This window comes from Seriola aureovittata, chromosome 8, assembly GCF_021018895.1.
Source record: "Seriola aureovittata isolate HTS-2021-v1 ecotype China chromosome 8, ASM2101889v1, whole genome shotgun sequence".
Taxonomy (NCBI): Eukaryota; Metazoa; Chordata; class Actinopteri; order Carangiformes; family Carangidae; genus Seriola; species Seriola aureovittata.
This window is the reverse complement of record NC_079371.1, coordinates 9,691,048-9,708,139: the sequence shown is the minus strand read 5'-3', so window position 1 is coordinate 9,708,139 and position 17,092 is coordinate 9,691,048. Positions and strand designations below refer to the sequence as shown.

Sequence of the window (17,092 nt, the reverse complement as noted above, 5' to 3'; positions counted from 1 at the left end):
ATAGACTGTATATACCTTGTTAGTTAAGAATAAATAATGCACATTTAAAACACACATACACATAGAATGAGTGTCAAACTTTTACATAAACACAATAAAGTTAATGTGAATGAAATTGCGTGACTGACAAATTACCTGAAATCACATGTTGTCACGTTTCAAGCCAAAGTTCAATAAAGCCAAGTTAAAATGCAACGCTAAAGATCATTATCAAGCCCAAATGTTTTACAAATAATTGCCTTTATTGACCATCTGATGCTCAAACGTCTTCAATAATTAGAAAAGAAAGTACAAAAAATAAATAAATACAATGAAAATGGTTATGACAGAAGGAGTTTTTGTAGTCCAACTGAAATAAAGGGTGCATGTAAAAGAGAACAGCACCGTCTGACTCCTCATACTGAAAGATCTTCAGTTTATAATGTACAGTCACTGCCAGTGCCTGTTCTTTCCAAACATGTTTCATAATATGCAATGTTGATGATAATACAGAGAGTGATGTACTGAATCTTAAAAGCATGAAATTACACAGGCGAGGATACACTGAAAACAAGTAAAGCATCTTAATGGTTTTGTTTAAAAGGCAAAAGGACATTTTTTAAGACTGTACACAAGATATACGAGATTAAATAACTCATTAAAATCGAAATCTTTTTTCAGTGTAATAATGCGCGATGCCAGTCAAGCCGAGTGGATCCAGGCTGTGGCTTCTTAATACAAAGACGCTTTACTGACATCTTAATTCTTGCCACCCACTGGAGGAGCGGAGGAGAAAATAACTTATCATGTAGTGCATTCCCATCATACACAATGCAAATTACACGCACTGGAAGGCCTCGGAAGGATAAAGGAGTTATAACTGCAGCATGTATTTACATAATGACAAAAGCACATTGGCCTCTGGGAGAGAAAGAAATAAAGACTCGAAAGAAGGAAGTAAACCTAATTAGTTTCCTTAAGTAAAAGTTAGGCTCTCTGTAAATATCAAAATTAGTCAAATTAAAAAAAATCTCTCAGTGTACCACGGGTTTATAGATGTTTCCTTACCCAGACATTACTTGAATGGTTTGCCATTACAGAGGCAACTTTATAATAATCCTTCATTAGTATTATTTTTTAAAATATATAAATTAATGAATCCTGTTTCATTTTTCCTGAGGATTAGGGTCACTTGTACTTGACAGCATGTGCTCTCACACTCTTGTGATACAGAACAATATTAAACAATTTGCATAACTTACATTATATGTAACATTTTTTCTCATTAGCTGATGTTTTTATCCAGATCACCTTAGAAAACGTAAGTGGACAAAGCTCCAGTGTCTTGTAAAAGGACATACTAAAGTCACAGGGATCAGACTGTTAATTTACTATGTCTGTGTCTAAGTAATTTCACTCTTGATTGGTGTAAGCCTCCTCACACATTCATTGTGATGACTTTGATCCCATGGGCGTTGATGTAGGTGAGGAGGACCTTCGCCCGCCTCTCGATCACATCGATCAGCTTGTCGATGCCCTGTCGCCCGCCCTGGCTCTCCCAGTACGTCTGGTCCAGGAACAGAGACTGGAGGAGTTTCTCCCTCAGCCTGCTGCTCCTCAGCACTGATATCGCCTGCTCTGGAAGCCTGGGAAGACACAGAGGTGAGAGAGAGTGAACTGAAGTTTTAGTTACAGACACATCTGAGAAGCAGAGGTGTCCTTGGCTGGGAGCAGAAGTAATCTGATTGGCTGTCACTGGATGAAGGTATATTGTCCTTTTTTTTTTTTTTTAGAGGTGGTGTAACTCCAGCAAAATGAAACTTGCCAAAAATAGAGGCAGCGAAATATGAAATTTATATCAAATTTGTCTTTGCTGCAAGTTTATCTCGGCTGTTTCTTTGTAAACTCTGCAATACTGAGAAGGTAACTGTAACCTCAGAGACAAAAGCACAAAAAACAATAACAACAACATCATGAAAGAACAAGAAGGTGATAGTCGGAGATAACTTTCTATCTTCAAACTACAGTAAACATTTTATCCCTGTTGTAGCCTCCAACTATTCAGCAAACTAAACACATCTCCATGAAGGATTCAAGGTAGGAGCTGGTCTCAATAAAGTTTGTAGTGGAAACAAATATCAAACTTAAATAAATCACAAAATATTCAATGATTGTTGTTACAATCTGAAAAAAGGTACTGTAACATGGCTTTTTTTTTCTGCAATTTATACTTTTTTATGAAATATTGGATAATTTGACCTGTGGGCCTTGACTAGACATTACTCTTTTGTAAGAGGCCACAAGCCAGAATGGTTGGAAGTGAAGAAGTATAAAGTAGCATAAGAAGAAAACACTCCAAACTACAAGCAACTCAAACATACTGGAATAAATGTACTTAGTTACTCTCCACCAGTTAGCCAACTTGAAATCAGAAAAACAGTGGCTCTTTACACAGCTGCAATTACACTTTTGGTTTCCCCTGTTAAAACTTCAGCTTGAGTGAAATGAAAGGTTTCTCATCAGTACAGGCGGAGAATTACAACCTTTTAACAGCTTTCGAGTGGGTAAAAGCTCCGCTCAAGCGAATGAAATATCGGCACGGTTTAATAAATGAGACGAGTAGGCTACATCCTGTGAAGCCGTGCAGCAGCTGGCTGCAGTCGTCGGGTTTGGAGTTGGTCCTTGTTGTTTTCTCTGAAGTGTGAGTGATGGCGAGTGACGTAATTTCATCTAGAACAAAACAAATCTAAGTGGGTTGAAGCAATGTGTGTTGAAGTATGGCTGGTGCATGGTTATAAATGAACAAAACTAAAAGTGTTTTTTATTGCTTTGACTCAGAGATGCTGTTTTGTGGCTTGTCTGACAGAGTTTGAAATGGACGATATTAATGCCTGATGCGTGATCATGTGGACTTTGAGGACAACTGGAGAAGAGCCATGAAGAAACTGTATTCACTGTATTATAAGCTCAACCTTTCCAATTAACTGTGATGATTAACTGTATGACGTACACATCTATTTGGAACGTGCCTGGGCAAAAAGTCAAATCTCAGTTTAATTAGCTTTGATAATAGTCAGAGATAAAACCCTCTCAAACCTACAAAGAATCCAACGTAAGATCAAAAAAAAAGATCAGGTATTAATGACGCCCTGTGATCTCTAATGTCATCTGATAGCATCTAAATTTAGACTCAGGTTGCCTTTTTATCTGATTGGAATACCAGAATAGAAGCTGCATTTTTGATGAGGATCACAGGGATCTATGTTTGGAGGAGATACAAGCGTCCGTGCCAAACCACAGCTTCTCTTCTGTCGCCACTGATTTATTGATCAAAAGATGGATGAAATGAAAGCAATGTCTCTGCAGCGTGGTTTGAAATTACATATCCACACAGATCAGTGGGGAACAAACAGAAATAACACATTGTCAGGGTGCAACGCTTGCCCGTCAGATTTATCCAAACTTTGTTGAACTGGAGCTAAATATTTCTTAAAATGTTTGTAACAGAAGGTTTTAAAGTAAGTGTTTAAACTGTGGTTTAAAAAGTCCAAAATGGGATTTGAAAAATTAAAAAATGACATTCTTATAATCTCTAATAGCTGCTTTGTACTTATGGTTGCAGATTATTGTGTGCAAATCTTTAAATCCTGAGTTTCTGAACAGGCCTGGCAGAGATTCAATACAAATTCAAATCCGCTTTTTCAGCTTTGCTTTCAACCGTGTTGCAGAGGAGGGAAAGACGAGCTGAAACTTTGGAAAATAACATCTGAAAACAACCCACCAGTCATTTATGCTCCCTCCTTGCTGTGGACAGTTGTTACGCCAAAACATTATTATTAATAAATGATCCTGTGGTGGTCCTGACAACTCATTCATTATATTCTTAGTCTACAAACATTTTGAGAGTTGAATAACACTGTATCTGACACACTGAAATCATCAGTATCGATCACATAATGGTTTTTTTTTCAGCCTTCAGTGTTGTGATCCAAACTCACTCCTTGATTCCCTCCAGCAGCCTGAAGTCCAAGTTGTCCTCATTGCGGTCGAAGAACCCCTTGTTGTTGGTGAAGACCAGGTGTCTGGGGTCGTGACCCCTGTGGATGATGTTTGCCAGTTGTATGTGGTCCTGGCTCCCACATTCGGCATGGAGGCCGAGTTCCACACAAGCGTCTTCCTGCCGGGGCCTGAACCCACAGCAGCTCTGGTCCAGACGGTTGTGAATCTGAAAAAGAAAGGTCACATTTCTTCAGAGCATTTTTGTAGTTGATGTTTTCTCTTGTTTGAGCTGTTTGGTAACCCTGACAACCGAATGTTTTTTTTTTATTTCCCTGAGGATGTTTATTCTGCAATAGATCGGACTGCTGATTGACATGATTGCACAGGGGACTTTCTTTACGCTGTCAGGCAGCACCTCCTCTCAAATAACTCCTGCCTCCTCCACAAGGAATGGCAACTCCAAATCCCAACTATGGCTCTCATCCATTTCTTTCTCAATATGCTAAAAAACTGGATTGGTGGTGGTTTTAGGTGGTGCTAACAAATAGGGGCAAGACATACCTCCAGGATACCTGTGAATCAAGCCAGCAATCCCTTAAGCATACCCCTCTGTAAGTCCTAATACCTTCAAAAAACCAAAAAAGAACCTCTAACCCCTATAAACCCCCATTGTCATGGACTTCAATATTTATTCATCTCAGCTAATAAAAATGTACAGTTTCAAAATTTGACTTTGGCCCAGTGATTGTTGTTCTCACTTGAGGGTAAATTCAGGACAAGCAAATATCTATGATATGAATAGAAATGATTTGTCTGTGATTCAGTACCAGATAAACTGGTGTAATAACTTCACTATATTCAATTCACTTCTCTCTTTGATGAGATGTTTCATGTGCGCTTTGGAATCCGTTTCTCAAAACTGCACAATAGGAATTTCATGTTATTTATTCATTAATTTCTTTATAAGGAACTTGAAATAAAGAACTAACAGGACTTGACTCTACAGTCTGTGCTGCTTCATGATCAGGGAATGAATTAAAGAGTTCTCAGGGGACGTGTCCTCAATGCCAAAATGTGATCCAGTGAGGCATCCCACACAGGAAACAAGGCCTTTTTCCAGCCAAAGGACAAAACCTCTGAGGATATTTAACCTATTTTTTTCAGCAGTAACAGCTGTTGTGAGAATAATGCTGATGTCAGACAAAAAGGGGTTTGCAAAAGTAATCTATGAGGCATTTTTGGAATTTAAAGAAGTCTGGGAAGGCTTTAACCGTGCAAAATCAAATACCCAAGAACGGAGAAGCTGCAGATGTATGTGTCTGCATTCAGAGAAATGTGGAATTGATCAAATCGCAGTGTTAGTCATTGTCATAGTAAGTAACAGCCTTTGTTACCTGTAACAAGAAGTCAAACAGAGCCAGCTTGCTCCACTCGTAGTGATGAATAGTGGAGCAGCCGGAGTTGGGCTTTGGGCTGATGTTTTTATGCCAACACCTTTGTTTCAGGGAGCTCTGGTAGTCCCCCCATGTTAACCTCACAGTGGCCCAGCCTGCAGCAAGGCCTTCTGGGTACAGCGATGCATCCCATGACACCACTGGACAGGGCTGACCATCTAAAGAGGAAGGACAGAGGGATTTACATGGTCAGGTTGGAACAACTGTTCAGTCTCATGCAGTTTTTAACCTATTTTTATCCAGGAAAAGCTTACTGAGCAATGCACGCACTTCATCAGTAGTGACCTCATTGGTATTTTTTCATAACACAGGACTGGAGGCTGCACAGTGTCTACCTTGTGTAAATCAGCACGGAGATGGAGGGATTTTTTTGTTTCCCACAGTGTCAGAGAATTACAAATGCTTATCCGAGTGTTTCTTGCTACAACAACTCCCTATCCTCAGTGAGGGTCAGAGCTGGTAATGGAGTGATGTGTTTATTTCTGATTTTGCAATTTATCAAACAAATCAGCAAATGTTGTTATTGCAGTGTTTTCTCTGAAACATGGTGGAATGAGCCGAGGCACCTAAGAGCACAGAGAACTGGACTACTACATCTCAGTATGTCGATAAATATTTAATTTTACACAGTCTTCATATCAAATCAAAGCAACAACATCAACAAATCAAACTCGCAGACACATGACGGTGTGCTATCTTGAGGCGGAGTGGAAAAAGCTTTTTTATGCTTTGAGGACTAAAAACAGACATAGATGTACATACATGGAATAACGGTGGTATAAGGAAGTGGGCGAAGGCTCTCAGTCACCTTGAAAGAGCTCATGCTAGAGTGTGGTGCCATTTTCAAAGTTTTTGAAGACTATAAATTTGAATTAATAAATTTGAATGTCCTTCATTTACTTCCCTGCGAATCATAATGCCTTTTAATACACTTATGGCTTTTGTAATCCAATCAGGCCTCCAGACAATTCTCCTGAGAAAAAAAGAAGTTCCTGTGCTCCCACAACCTTGAACAGGTCAGATATGCAAACGAAGACCCTCTCTTAGAGAGCACTTGTTTGCCAGTTTTGGCCTTGACAGGACAGGCCTGGTCTCAGACTGTTCTCCTAGGAACATATGCTGACTCATGGTTGTGACTGCAGACTACTGACAATCCTTTATCTAGAACAATGTGCGATGTATAGCTCAAGAGTACAGGGTTGTTGGATTATCAGTGCCCATCTCTCCCACCACCAGACCATAACTTCAGAGTTCCACATTCACTTGAAATGACATTTAAGTCATCCATTAAAAAGAAGTTTGCACTGTGTGATTAGTTTGTAGGTTACAGATAATGACCAAGTCACTTCTTGTGCTGGAGTATTTACCTCCAAAACCACCTGATCTGTGACAAAGGTAAACAGATTCACCTAATCAGGATAGTATCCATGTTTTCAGTAGCACTGATTACACTATTGTGATGTTAATACAATGTGTTTTGTTATTTGGATCCTTGGCAAATAAAAATGAGTTCTACTCAGACTGAGGAAACCGTCCAATCAGGTTAGAGAATGTCATTTATCTTCCTCAGACGGAACCTTCCCCCCCTCCCAAACCCTCTCTCTCTCTTCCAACCCCACACCCTCCTTTTCTCGGTTCCTCGCTGGCACACAGTTGTGCTCAGTGTTTGTTATAATGACTCCGTGTTTGTAGTGAAATACACTCTGTAATGATCCAACTTGCTTTTAAAAGCACCCGAACTTTAATGCAGCTTGGGTCAGATAATCAGACTCACTGTTCGGGTGAGTGGTGACCTACCGTGGAAAAGTCTGAATCTTCTACTGACAGCTGCTAATGTCCTGTTCAGCCCCAGCACCCTGTCCAAGTGGAAAGCAAAGACCTCAGTAGTGTCCACGGGACTGTGTATGACCCCACACTGCCCTGCGCACACATTGTTCGGTGTTGTGTGGTTTTGGTTGGTCGGTGAAACCCTCGTCTCGCCCTCAAATATCAGAAGTGATGGAGAGTCTCCGTGAGAAACTTCTCTGATGCGCAAAACTTTGGCATCCGCAAGAAAGCGCATGGCTTTCACGTCCTGTGGGCTGAACCATGGCGGTGCCCTTTGGCTGTAAATTCTGATAGAACTGATGTGAGAGTCTGCAGTTTCGCCTTTATGAGATTTCGGGATTATATCTAAAGATTTATAATCAACATCCCTGCTTTCTCTCCAGGAAGTCTTGGGTTCAAAGTTGGGCTTAATTTGGCCCGCGTCCCGCTCCAAAGAGCCAAGTTTGTTCTGCGTAAAAGCTGAATTGGCCGTTTTATTCCTTCTCACTTTTCTCCTCAGTTTTGGTCTGATTGTGCCCCTGATGTTTGCAGGTTTCAAGCGCTTAAACTTGAGCGTTATGTAGACCACGTTGGACCGGGTCGGTACCACAAAGCTGGCACCGGTCTGCAAATCCGCTGAGTCTGGATGGACACCATTAGGCTCCAAATTATACAATCCACGGGTGTGTCGGTACTTGTCCTTATCAGTCCTTCTGTCCCAGTGCTGCTGCGAGTATCCAACATGTAAAACCACCAAAAGCAAATAGACTACACATACGGTCGCAATTAACAAACTCCTTTTTGAAAGAGGGCACCTCCGAAAGCTGCTCGTCAGTCTTAAAAAAGGGAAGCACAGCCCGTGAAAGCGATACTTCCCCATTAGAACTTATGTTATTACCATGGTTGAGTGTCTTTTTTTGCGTCAAACTCAAAGCAGGGAGGAGCGCACAACTTCCGAAAGTCATTTTTGGAAGGGAGGATTTGTGGCCACATAGAGACAAGTACGCAGTGGATGGAGGCGCTGGGAAACCACCCTCCAACACAAACATGAAGCAACTTCAGGTTTCTTGTTTTGTTTTTCAGATACAAACTGGATCTATGATAAAATATACATTTATGCATAAGCATAAGCACTTATGGGACACCTTATGGGTGTGTTGTATAATCCAGCTCACTTGTTGCTCACATCAGCCTGCATGGTGTCACTGGAATTTATTGAAAATGTATTATTTCCGTTTACACTGCTTGGAAACAAACAAACAAACAAAAAAACTAAAACAGTCTTACAAATGTTTTGGATAGCGCACTACTTTTATCACACTATAAGCTCTTCTAGAAATATAAGATCATGAGTGATATATTTGCCATTGGTGCGAAAATTTATTAAGAATTAGTGGTCAACACATATGAAACTATACGGACAGTGTGGACTTTTTTATTATTTCATTAAATTTAAATCCAGGGGTTAGAGGTGAGGGTGAGAAGTTACACATTCTTTACAGTGAAGACCTAAAAATATGTTCATCTTATACATCCGTGCGTTTTAGGCGACATCTGCTGGTCCATTACCCTAATTCTGAATTGTGTGAGTCCGGGGTAATCATATAGAATAGAATAGAATAGAATAGATTGAAATAGTGAAAAGGGAAACAGTTAACATCAGGAAACAAATATTTCCTCTTGTAGTAGAGAGCAGCAGCTCATTCTACAGGATTTCCTGACCTGAGTAGGTTTAAATATAGAACTATTGTGTTGTGTCCTATGAAGACTGATGTCTGGTCTTTTGTTCACCTTAGTAAACCCAGGGTTGTCCGGGCACGAGCGCGGAAGAGGTGGAGTTGTTAAGTAGAAGTGGGCTAATATGAAATGAGATGACACAGTGATACTAGGAGAAAGCGACACGTGGACAATATGATCCCAAGAGAAGCTGTAGAAGTAGTAGAAACAATTCCCAAATGCTGAGTTAAGGCTAGCCTATAGATATTTACTGCAAATAAATGCTGGTATTATTCAATTATACAAGATTCTTTAGTGTAGAGGGACCATTTTGTGTGTGTGTGTGTGTGTGTGTGTGTGTGTGTGTGTGTGTGTGTGTGTGTGTGAGAGAGAGAGAGAGAGGAACTTAACTTAAGTAGGCTAATGTCAGACAGTTTTTCTGCGGAGAGGAGAGATGAAGTCTATCTGTCTAAAACGCTGCATTTATAATCACACATTTCACGGCGTCTGGATTATTTTTCTAATAAAAGACAAACCGCTTTGGTTTTTATTTCCAGTTATCGTCACAATGTCTCCTCGTGTTATTCTGAGCTGCGGATGGAATGAGAGTGTAAAGGCACCTCAGACACTATCAGGAATCCTCTATAAGCGTCAGTAAGCAGATATCATGTGGCCCTCCGTTTGTTAGAGGCTCTGTTTTAAAAACAGTGACAGATGGAAATCCTGGAACTGGAAAATGATTCTATTACTATCTATTGGTCTTTATTATTTTTCATTTTATTATGAGTTCTGTCAGGGTCTTCTTTCAGCTTCCTGCGGGAATGATGACTCAGTTTTCCACTTATCTGGTTGATCAATGATCAGATTGTTGAAAGGTTTTTGTCAGATCCTCTAAAGTTAACCTGCTCCGGAGCGGGCATAGGTTACTATGGTGACCTGTACCCCGTTTAAAAGTGAGCCCTGCTTCGTGACAGAGAGTCTTATCTTTATATTTATTTATGTTCATTTTTGCACTAATTCTGCACTTTTGCTGTTTCACTGCAGGCTACAAATATGAGCGTAAAACTACAGCCTGTAAACAGTGATGAAGTGGCCCACCAAGACCTGATAATAAAACAAATAATCGATTAATGAATCATTTGTTTTCCTATAGCTTCATTTGACTCAGTGATAATAAAAACACTCATGAGGTCACTTTATGATGATTCCTGCCCTGACAGAGACGGAGGCAGCCGTCATGTTCTTTGTCATGTGTCCTCTGCAGCCGTCTGTGTCAGACTGAGTAATTAGATAATTGGCAGCACCTGGCTGACTCTCTGTCTTCCCCACGACGGACACACACACACGGCATCAGCGTGTTGCAACACTGTGGCCTGGCTCCATCACAGCAAAAATACCCAAAAAAAAAAAAACGTATTTAGTTTTTAGTATTTAGTTTCAACATGCTTCAACCAAAATACCCGCCTTTGCTTTTATTTTTTGCTGCATTATTGATGGTGAGCTGTCACAGCACTGAACAGGGTAGGTAAACTATAATTGGACTGTGAATGGATGAATTAATGGATGAATGTGAGGGCTGTGTGTGTTGTTGTCTGATGTCTTTTCTGCTTTAAAATTCCTCCAGGTACCAGAGGTGGAGAAAATGCTGCAATTGGAAAACTGGAAGCATTTGATTTCACCTTTAACTCAACTAATATGACTCATTTTGCCTATGGAATTGCTGCAAATGTAGTTGCTGTGTTGTTGTATGGCAGCAATTTTGTTCCTGTCAAGAGGATAGAAACAGGAGACGGTAAGCACACAGCTTTCCAAAGACTTAATATCATTGAATATTTTACTCAAGAAATTAGATTTAAATATATTTTTAAGAATTTTCTAGAGGGAAAATCGTTATATGCTATTAAAACCTTGATGGCCTACATAAGAATTTGCCTGTGCTCTGTTGACAGGGATGTTTTTTCAGTGGGTAAACTGTGCATCCATATGGGTCGTATCTATGGTTGGAGACTTGTTGCTGCAGTCGCCCAAATTCCACCCGATTGCGATGCTTGGTGGTGTGATCTGGGCAACAGGTATTGTACCATCAAAGCAAAATCTCAAGCTCTAATCATTCTTTATGCGGTTGGTGTGGCTGAGTGCCGCTTGATCCCACAGGATCTCTCCTTCAAGTGTCCAGCTGGACATTGGGCAGCAGCAGATGGACTTAAAGCATCCAACATAAAGAGCCCATCTGCTGCAGTCCGCCTTAAAGTGATGATGTTGGTACACTTCTGTGAGAGATGAGACGACCAACTTTGAGGACACTGACAGTCTGTCCCAATTTCATACTATTTACTGCTGCGACGGAGCGCACTTCATGTGCTGCTGTCTGCGTAAATGACTTGTTCTGCTTTTTCACATTTTATGCTCATTTTCTCCATCTGTGAGTAGATTGTGTCATTGTGAGAAAACACAAAGGATAATGCAATTAGCTCCCAAATGTTTAATAAAGCAACATTTCAACCATCAGCAACCTCATCCTGTGAAAGAAAAGCAGGCTCTACAGTCTTTAGTGTATGTAACTGGAAAAAACCAAGTGTCTATTTCTCCTCTGTTGCCTTAAAACCTGTAATACTGTGGATATCTTGAGCTCACTGGCGCCTGATCAGAAAACTCTTAATACACAGGGGTGCTAATCATGAGGCAAATTTGTGCTTAATGTTAAAACATGTAACATTTCCCCAGTTTGAAATACCCAAAACATTGTGCATTGCATGTCACTGCTGTCTCTAGTGTAGGTCGTCATACTGTGAGTCATCACTCCATCGGGAGGGTAAAAGTGCATGGGAAGTTTACACTGTCACGATATGAATGTTGCTTAACTCTCCATTCGTGTCGTCCACAGGAAATTTAACAGTTGTTCCAGTTATCAAAGCGATTGGCCTCGGCCTTGGGATTTTAATTTGGGGATCCTCTAGCTTGTTGATGGGCTGGGCCACTTCAAGGTGAGTCAGAGTAATGTATGGTCTTCCACCCAGAATGGAAAAATAAAGTCTTTCTTTTGGCGAGTTTTAGGTTAACTGGAACTTTGAAAAGGTTATTCTGGGACATTAAAAGCGTGAAGTCAATTTTTTGGTCCTGTTGTAGAGATGTCACCCAGTATCATGAGCATTGTTTTAGTTAATTTTTTTCTTAATTAGCTAATTTATTCAAAAGAAACACTGTCACTGTCTTTCACAGATTCGGCTGGTTTGGGATTGCTGCTCAGGATGTTTCCAGGCCAATATTAAATTACTGTGGAGCTGGGTTATGTCTGTTGAGGTAAACTGTGAATCTGGAAGTAAAGTCTCCCACAGTATTGCCAGTGCAGTTGCCTAATAGCTGTTACATGAGCAACACATTTGGTCATAACTGCTTGCTTTGTCTTGTTTTGGATAATGGATGTGAATTTTCTGTGTGTTCCAGCGGGCTGATCTTTTTCTTTGTGAAAACGGACGTGGAGCTGCATCCAAATTCAGAATCCATTCCATTACTTATTGACAGGGTGAGCGCATTGATTGGATGCTAGTTTATTTTTCTCACCTCTTTTCAGTGATTTAAATTTGCCAATTTTCTCAAGTAAAATGAGAGTCGATGCTCGCCTCTTGATTTTTCTCAAAGGAAGTTGTGATGACTTTCTTCTGTCTCGTGTACTCTGTTGGTGTCATTGTTGTAAAAGACAACATGGCTCAATATTAGGACGATATGTCTTTCTGCAGAGAACAAATTCAGGGAGTTATGGACCAAGTTCTTCTGAGTTCTGGATAGACGTCATCGGACCAAAGACCAGGCGGTTCATGTGAGTTCAGATCATTAGCAGTCCGTGGGCTGTGTGCACAAATATTCTAAAACCAAAGATAATGAAACTTTGATTCTGATCAAATTGATTATATTCCTCAAGGATGGAATAAAGTTACATATTTTTACGTTAAGCACCAGACTTTCACCAGACACCTTTTAGTTATTCAATCTAAAGCTGCTGGTTGGTTTGATTTAAATATAACCATCTCTTAGCAAGTGTGACATTTTTCGACTTACTAAAACTATTTATATTTAGATTAAAGGAACTCACTAATACAATAAGTAGCAGCAATAGAATACACAAAGCAGGGGGAAATATAAGCACTCAAATACAACATAAATGAAGCAATCAAACTGTAAAATACAAATTCGATCTTGACAATCAATTTTTATCATCTTTTGTAAACAATGCAGAAATTGGCTTTAGAAACTGAACAATGTGTGAATAGAGATTTTAAAATCCTCTGTTATGCAGTTCTGTAACTCATTCTCTTCCTTAGAGGCTGCCTGCTTGCTGTCATGTCGGGCCTGCTGTACGGTTCCTCCTTTGCACCCATCCTCTACATTAAGAGCCATTCATCATGTCGTGACAGCATATTCCATGGAGCCAGTGTCTATGGTATGGATTCAGTGTTCAATAACTACTATTATTATTGTTATACCCAACTTGAAGAAAAGACGGAACAAAAATCTAAAAATGATTAAAAGGCTGTCTCAGTGTGAAGAATGTGGTCCAGTGTTGGTCTATAAATAGCACTGGACCCTCCAGAGGATTAGATTTAATATCCAGCTTCTTCAGTGTCTCTCTAAAGTCGCCAAGTGGGGTAGCTCAAGAAATTATTTGACAATAAAGCATGATACTGCTCTTTTCTTTTTCTTTTTTTTATCACTTCAGCTCTAACTTTGTGAATTTATATTGACCGACCACTTAAAAAAAAAAAAAAGCAGTGCAACTGATCTTAGCTTTTTTTTGCTGTAAACCCACAGAGAAACACAAATGATGTAAAACTATCAATTCTTGTGTCAACTTCTTACAGACCTGGACTATGTTTATGCGCAGTGCTCTGGCATTTTTGTTGCGAGCACCGTGTATTTTGCCATCTACTGTGCTGCTATGAATAACAGGCCCAGGGTTTACTCCAGAGCCATCCTACCAGGTAACAGTCTCACATAACAAGTTTTGTTCAAGCTTGTGGCACGACCACAATCTGATAGCATTCAGTTTTTAGTGACACTGGCAGTAAAGTCTTGATTCAACCTTCAGCCATTTCCCCCTGTAGGCATTGACTGTGACTTGATAGTTTTTATTTTAGTTAATTTTGTGACAGAGTTTGGCTGTTGCTGTAATTAAAAGCCTGGCTTTTAATTTATTATATTTTTTTTCTGACAAGAAAAATGCTAAATTATGTTTATTTTTATTCCTGGCATTTCTCTAAATTCTTTGTTTTCCTTGTCAAATGCTGGATATCTTCACCTCCTCAGGTTTCTAAAGTTATGAAAACTGGTGCACCCTGTGCCATCAGTGCAGAAACTGCAAGCTGCTGCCTCAGAACTTGCATCTGGTCTATAACACTGCTCTGCTCAGACTGAGATTTCTAAAAACTCAGGGCTGGCTGTAACACTATTTTCCACCAGCTGATTACGCCTGTGAACCGCTGAGCTGCCATGCACTAGGGGCAACCAGAGTGTCTAATAATAGCTTCAGTTTGACTCTCACCAAGGCAGGAAGCATCAGCTGTTGTAGAGGAACTGCAGCAGCTTCCTTTGCTAAGCTGCATGTGCAAACACATCCACTCGGGGAATGGTTGAATGTGATGATTCAGGGGGAACTGCCAGGGCTAAACATGTCCACTCTGGCCCAAAACCTAGCATGCAGTGTGGCTTGTGAGTTTAGATCTGTCCTTTGGTTTACAGCTGGGTGGATGGGCCTTTCCCAGTGGACCTTAATTTCATGGCACCATGCAGTGTCCTCATTTGCTGTGCAGCTTCTAACTGTTTTAAACCAGTTACTAGCTCCTGTAGCTGTCTGAAGTTTTTTTTCCTACTTGAATGGACCCAACTGTATTGTGAACTCTGCTGTGTATTGGCACTATTTTGACTCGAGCATTTCTCCTCAGGTCTTTTGTCTGGACTAATGTGGGCATTAGCTACATACTGCTGGTTCCTGGCTAACAACTACCTGAGTGCAGTCATTACCTATCCTATTGTCACCGCAGTAAGTAAATCAAATCCTGACAGTTGAGTGGTAATGGAAGTAAATACAGTCTGTTTACCACCACTTGAACTCAGACTTCCACCAATAAACACACCAGCATGACAAATGAATCAGGTTTTCCATGCAGTTGCTAGTGGTATTGGATGTTTCTGTTGAGATTTTGATGTCTGCCTCTGATTGTGATTTTTTTTTTTTTTTTTTTTTTCTCATGGGGTGGTGATGATACTAAAGGAGAGCTTAAAGTGTATCGAGAATGCAACGTTCATTTCTCAGACTGCTCAGTAATGCCATGCCAATCTTTACATTTTTTTGGCCTGATGGTGACGTAAATAAAATGTCACACAATCACAAAAAGCTTTTATTGAGAAAAGTATTGGTTAAGGAGTAAACGAAAAGTGACAGTGTCATCAAAATCATCAATAGTTATTCTCTGGAGCTACTTTTAATGGCAATTTAGCCAGTAGCTGTTGAGACTTCCTGTCAAGGATTGAGATGTTTGTCTCATTATTCTAAATCCCCACAAAAAAACTGTAATTAGTCAGAAATGTTGAAACGGGACCAATTAAATGCATTTGTTAAAATAGGCTTAAAGAAAAGGGTGCTTGTTTATGCTTGTTAAGATAGTACAGGCAGCCTAAAGTATATTGGTGATTGTAGAATTTATGTGTATGTAAAGCATAACAGAAATAAAGAGAGCCAAATGGCCTCAACTTTTTTATCCCTCTTCTCCTTCTCCCTTGAGGTCAAATAACCAGCTGTGCTACACTGCTATTCACACACTGATTTACTCAGATTTACTTATTCGGCTCCTTGAGATGATAGGTCTGCCTAGGATGTGTGTAATTCAAAAACCTTTCCCTGGTGAAAACCTTCAAATTTTCTACAAAGTAGACACAGTCTCAAGGTGAGTGATTTTAATCACCGGTCTGTGCTCAATAAACGGCTTGTTGTTGTTTGGTTTCTCCTCTGCAGGGATACGGTCTGGTTGCAGCACTGTGGGGATCCTTGGTGTTTAGAGAGATTAAAGTAAGGATCACAACACTGATCACGTTCAGTATTCTAGATCTTCTCAGTCAATGGTTGTATATTACAGTGGCTGTAACACGGGCTGTACTCAGTAAGTGTGCAGCCATAGCTTAACAAGGAGAGCGTGTCTGCAGAGTGTTTCTAGAGAATTTCATTAGACTAAAACAGCATTTTAGAAACTGAACATATTTAATGCTAATATTAAACACCTGTTTTTCCCTCAGGGGTTAACCAACTGCTTTATCTTCTTCTTGGCCTCCTGTGTCGTCCTGACTGGCTCCTTGCTGACTGCCATCTCAAAGCTCTAATAATGTACAAGTCTGTTGACTGAAAATATCTATTGATTGTCGTTTTCCTCCAGCTCTCCAAATGACTTAAAATAATGTCCTCGGTTTTATAAAACTCTTTGATGCCATGAGATTAAATCCAAATACATGACAGATGAGCTCAGTGTAAGTCTTTCTTAGAGCTCCAAAATGTCGTTTTGAGCCAACAGGGTTTATTATACTCTGAGCTAACATTGGGTGGCAGTGTCTCACAGGAACCCCTCACCGTGCTGTCTGGTTGGTTGTTGTACTAGTTATTGAAAACATGCTTTGTCACCTGTGCTTTGTTCAGGTTTTAGCACCAAAATGCCCATACAACATGTTTAAATGTCTTACTGAGATACCGAACATTTCTATTTATACTGTACAGATGTGGTGATTGTGTGTCAACACTTAACATTTATTTGTATTTTTGCAAGATTAAGCGAATAAAAATATTTGATAATATTGTCCCCAGTTGTCACTGTTTTAGTCTGTGGGCATGGTGACTAAACAAGTGACAGTAACTTAATATTTTTCCCAAATCCTGCTCTCAAAACACTGATATACCAGCACATAACGATGTACTTTGCTCCTACAAACAAGATTTTAGAAATGTGCCTGGCATGCTGTATTTATATTACTCTATTTATGGCTTCATGCCTGTCTTCTCTCCATAGAGCTCAGCCAGTGTGTTGGTACTGTTGTAATATTAAAGCAGTGTGCTGTGGTTGATTTGGATAGTTGGGGCAACATGGATGAGATCACAAAGT

The 17,092-nt window shown here is 40.0% G+C and overlaps 2 protein-coding genes across 2 annotated transcripts; one reads left to right on the top strand and one right to left on the bottom strand.

The window, feature by feature from the left end:
* Window positions 1–221: 221 nt before the first annotated feature.
* Window positions 222–8,153, bottom strand: gask1b (golgi associated kinase 1B). The gene is made up of 4 exons (XM_056383767.1): window positions 7,230–8,153; window positions 5,373–5,590; window positions 3,978–4,204; window positions 222–1,625 (listed from the first exon to the last, which is right to left on the bottom strand). The coding sequence occupies exons 1-4, from the start codon at window positions 8,116–8,118 to the stop codon at window positions 1,418–1,420; spliced, it is 1,542 nt and encodes a 513-aa protein (XP_056239742.1). The 5' UTR covers window positions 8,119–8,153; the 3' UTR covers window positions 222–1,417.
* A 2,294-nt stretch (window positions 8,154–10,447) lies between these two features.
* tmem144b (transmembrane protein 144b) lies at window positions 10,448–16,792 on the top strand. The gene is made up of 12 exons (XM_056383559.1): window positions 10,448–10,475; window positions 10,579–10,746; window positions 10,904–11,026; window positions 11,839–11,938; window positions 12,174–12,254; window positions 12,399–12,477; window positions 12,692–12,771; window positions 13,274–13,392; window positions 13,811–13,930; window positions 14,891–14,988; window positions 15,961–16,014; window positions 16,239–16,792. Exons 1-12 carry the CDS (start codon window positions 10,448–10,450, stop codon window positions 16,320–16,322), a joined length of 1,134 nt encoding a protein of 377 aa, XP_056239534.1. The 3' UTR covers window positions 16,323–16,792.
* Window positions 16,793–17,092: the final 300 nt, after the last annotated feature.